The 3,902-nt window shown below is 43.0% G+C and overlaps 1 protein-coding gene across 1 annotated transcript in view; it reads left to right on the forward strand.

The window, feature by feature from the left end:
• Window positions 1-3,902, forward strand: part of ttbk2a (tau tubulin kinase 2a) — a 40,615-nt gene that overhangs the window by 8,239 nt on the left and 28,474 nt on the right. Inside the window, exons 2-3 of the mRNA XM_037694845.1 lie at window positions 465-612; window positions 2,536-2,609. Coding sequence (XP_037550773.1) covers window positions 465-612; window positions 2,536-2,609 — 222 coding nt within the window. The remainder of the gene's footprint in view (window positions 1-464; window positions 613-2,535; window positions 2,610-3,902) is intronic.

Consider the following 3,902-nt stretch of genomic DNA (forward strand, 5'->3'; position numbering starts at 1 on the left):
TATGTTCACAGGGTCCCAGTTACATCCAACAATAAAATGTAAAAGAAGAACAGGGATAAGATCTAAGATTAAGAAAAACATCAACTAAATATACACTAAGCACTAATAGCATAAACACAATAAAAACAAAACGCCGATCAGCAGCATGAACGTGTTGTTTTATAAACCCTGGATGGGGGGTCTCCTGGCCCTGCAGCGGTCTCACTGGCTTTAGAAGGTGCGTTGTAAGAAACATCTTCAGGTTGCTCTCACACAGCTGCAATTCCCCATACTCATGTGTTGTACCTCGTTTCCCTTCGTCCTGGAACATTGCTAATGTTCATAACTTCCTGTTTCCTGTCTACAAGCTTTAAGTCTTAAAAGCTCAACGTTGTGTTTGTTTGCTTGTCTTCAGTTTAAATGTGCTGTATAAATAAATCTGACTTGTCTTAAGCCCTTACACGGTGACTCATCATTTTTCCTAGGTGAAGAAGATCGGGGGCGGTGGGTTTGGGGAGATCTACGAGGCACTGGACCTACTGACGCGGGTCAGCGTGGCGCTGAAGGTGGAATCAGCCCAGCAGCCCAAACAGGTGCTGAAGATGGAGGTCGCTGTCCTGAAGAAGCTGCAGGGTGAGTGCAAATGGATTCTCTGGATTCAGTTACTCGAACGGATCAATCGTCTCTGACACCGTGACCCATGGAATCCTTCCAAATGGACGCTGATCCTGTACATCGTGGGACCACTACTGACGAGAAGAACTTGTCTGTTGCAAGTCTCTCTGGCAGCACAGGAAATATCAGTAGTACTTGAAGATCCCAACTTCCTGATGGGGACATAATCTAAGACCAGATAAACATCTGTTTTTCTTCTTCTTTCGGCTGCTCCTCCTTCAGGGGTCGCCGCAGCGAACTGAGTCACACCAAGACTTGGAGACTGTTTTTACTCCAGATGTTCTTCCTGACCAACCACAGACACCGAGCGACCACAGCCTCTGTGTGGACCAGAGAGCTGCATCTAGGGCGCCTGGGGGAGCAGACGGTGGGGGTTAAGGGCCTTGCTCAAGGGCCCAGAGTGGGCAGATGAAGGTGGAGGCAGGTGTGGGTGCTTCACCTACCCCACCCACATTTTGTTGTTGTCGGTACGGGGAGTTGAACCGGCGACCTTCCGATCACAGGCCCACCTTGTCTAACCTCTGCGCCACCACTCCTCATAAACATGGTGTCTCATGTGAAGACGTGATGTAGCGAATTGTTCATGAAGGTTAACTTTGGTCTCAACGCACCTGTGCCGTTCGACTCTGAGGCGCTGACACAGGTGCTGCTTTAATGTTGAAGGTTTCAAATGTCGACACCAGAAGAGCACGCGTGAGAAACAGAATCAACACGAGAACTCCATCAGGAGATTTTAAACACGTTTCTTCTGCGCCCTCTTTCCTTGCCTCTTAACCGCCACATTGTGTTTTCCCTCGTTGCCATCTGAGAAAGAAATCAATGGTCCGGGATCATGTTTGCTGTGTAATGGCCTTGGCCTGGGGCTTCGTGGTTCTCCTGCATCCTGAGGAGCCAGCATGTAACCTGAGCCCACCAAACTCTGCTGACCTGCCCGCTTGTCAGAAGACAGCATTAACCCCTCAAGTGAACACTGGTACACCGTGTCATTCTCGCTGTTTTAATGTGACTGCTGTCTTATTAACAACTCGATGACAACACAGAACATTAGGGTGGAAATCTTGAGGCGTTAATATTTAGAACATTTAGGAGTTTTACATAAACACATTTAAACCATTTGAAAATGGGCTCTTGCTTGGCTAGTCATTAGCCTAGCCTGGACGAAGATCTGTGTCCTGTCTCCATAATCCATGCTCTATGATTGATGAGAAGCTTCATACAGTGATTAGATGTTTGCAGAGGTCGTGCTCGATAATCCAACACTAAAACAAATCCAACACTGGACGGAGGACCTGACTTAGATTGGACATATCGTGACCACAGAAACACCAGCTTTAGCCTTTAAAGTGTAAGCACAGATTAACATGAAGAAACTAGATTTCTAACTGTTCACATAGATTCAGAAACTTCTTTGTCCACAATGTAACGTGTCAAAGTGATTTTTGCTCCATCTCTATAAAATGTATATACATTAGTAATGTCCTGATGCATGCTCAGTGATCCAGCTGGAGAAATGGAACAAGGTTGTGAGGTGCTCTTCAACAAAGAAGAATCCGTCCAGACGACCTCACGTAACCTTGTTGATGCATTAGTCATGTGTTTTATGACAAACATCTTGTTTGTGCTGAAAGCCTTTGGACTGAGGCTGCAGTCAACTTGACAATGCAGTAGTGTCCTCTGAGACCAACAGCGTGCATGTTTTCACTTGTTGACATTCGTGCGCACGTGTTGACCTGCTGTGCTAATCAATAAATGAAAAAGAGTGGATGTTGATGGAAAGGCAGGACATAGACTCAGACGAACTCCCTGTGTCTCACACTGAATGATGCTGCTGATGTGAGGCTGTGAACTGATCCTGACCAAGCTTTGCCCCGTGTCTCCCAGGGAAAGACCACGTGTGTCGCTTTGTGGGATGTGGCCGCAACGATCGCTTTAACTACGTGGTGATGGAGCTCCAGGTCAGTCCCACTAACGAGGATAATGTTATGGTCAGCACTCCCTTTCAGAAGACCGTTTGATTCTCAGTAAGATCATTTATGACAAACCAAAGGTTCAACAATTATCATTTGCTTTGCAAAACATTTCTGTGCTTGTTCCAGTCTTTAGACAGAGCCTGCACTGTAAGACATAGTCACAATGATTGATCAAAATGGGTGTTCCACAAGGTTAAGGCTAATTAAAGGAACATGACATTTTATTTGATGTACCTGGAAAGTGTTAAGCTGTTCAGTGACATGTTGCATGGTTCAGTACATGGTTGTTGCCCACTGCCAAGGGGCAATAATGTTTTTGCTCATTTCAGTGTGTGGGCATGTGTTTGTTTGCCTGTCTGTTAGCAAAATATCTCATGATCCACTGAACAAGCTTTAATGAAAGTCTCAAAGTATTAATTGAATGTACATCTTTGGTTAACTTTTGGAGACAGTTCCATTTAAGATGGCCACCACAGCTAAGCAAACTTAGCAAACACAAAGTTACAACTCAAACCGTGATAAAATGTAGAGTGGTAGTAGCTGAGCATCATCAGCAACACACGTCAAGTGATACTCATTGCACACCATCTCTGCTTCAAACTTGTCTGCTGGCTCAAAGTCTCATAAACAACTCAAGGTTTTTATAGAAACTTTCAGACAAATAATAATTGGATGTGCATCTACAACTATTGATTGATTATCTTTGGGCTTTATCTCACATCAAAATGGCCGCCACAGTTGGCCAACACAACTTAATCAGACGGACACATATTGAGCTTGATGCGAGTCGTAATCTAAGACACACCTGAGAAGATTATTGAGCCTACAAATCTATCTAAGAAGATCTTACCATGTTGCCTGAGACTGTGCACGTGTCATAGGTTGAACTAAAACAGCTACAGGTCCGTCATTTCTGAACACAAGACGACTGTACTTTAAAACGTGATCATAAAACGTTATCATAAAACGTTATCATAAAACGTGATCATAAAACGTGATCATAAAACTTGATCATAAAACTTGATCATAAAACTTGATCATAAAACTTGATCATAAAACGTTATCATAAAACGTGATCATAAAACTTGATCATAAAACGTTATCATAAAACGTTATCATAAAATGTTATCATAAAACTTGATCATAAAACGTTATCATAAAACGTTATCATAAAACTTGATTATAAAACTTGATCATAAAACGTTATCATAAAACGTGATCATAAAACTTGATCATAAAACGTTATCATAAAACGTTATCATAAAACGTTATCATAAA

Source organism: Nematolebias whitei, chromosome 21, assembly GCF_014905685.2.
Source record: "Nematolebias whitei isolate Nwh7 chromosome 21, NemWhi1, whole genome shotgun sequence".
NCBI classification, from domain to species: Eukaryota; Metazoa; Chordata; class Actinopteri; order Cyprinodontiformes; family Rivulidae; genus Nematolebias; species Nematolebias whitei.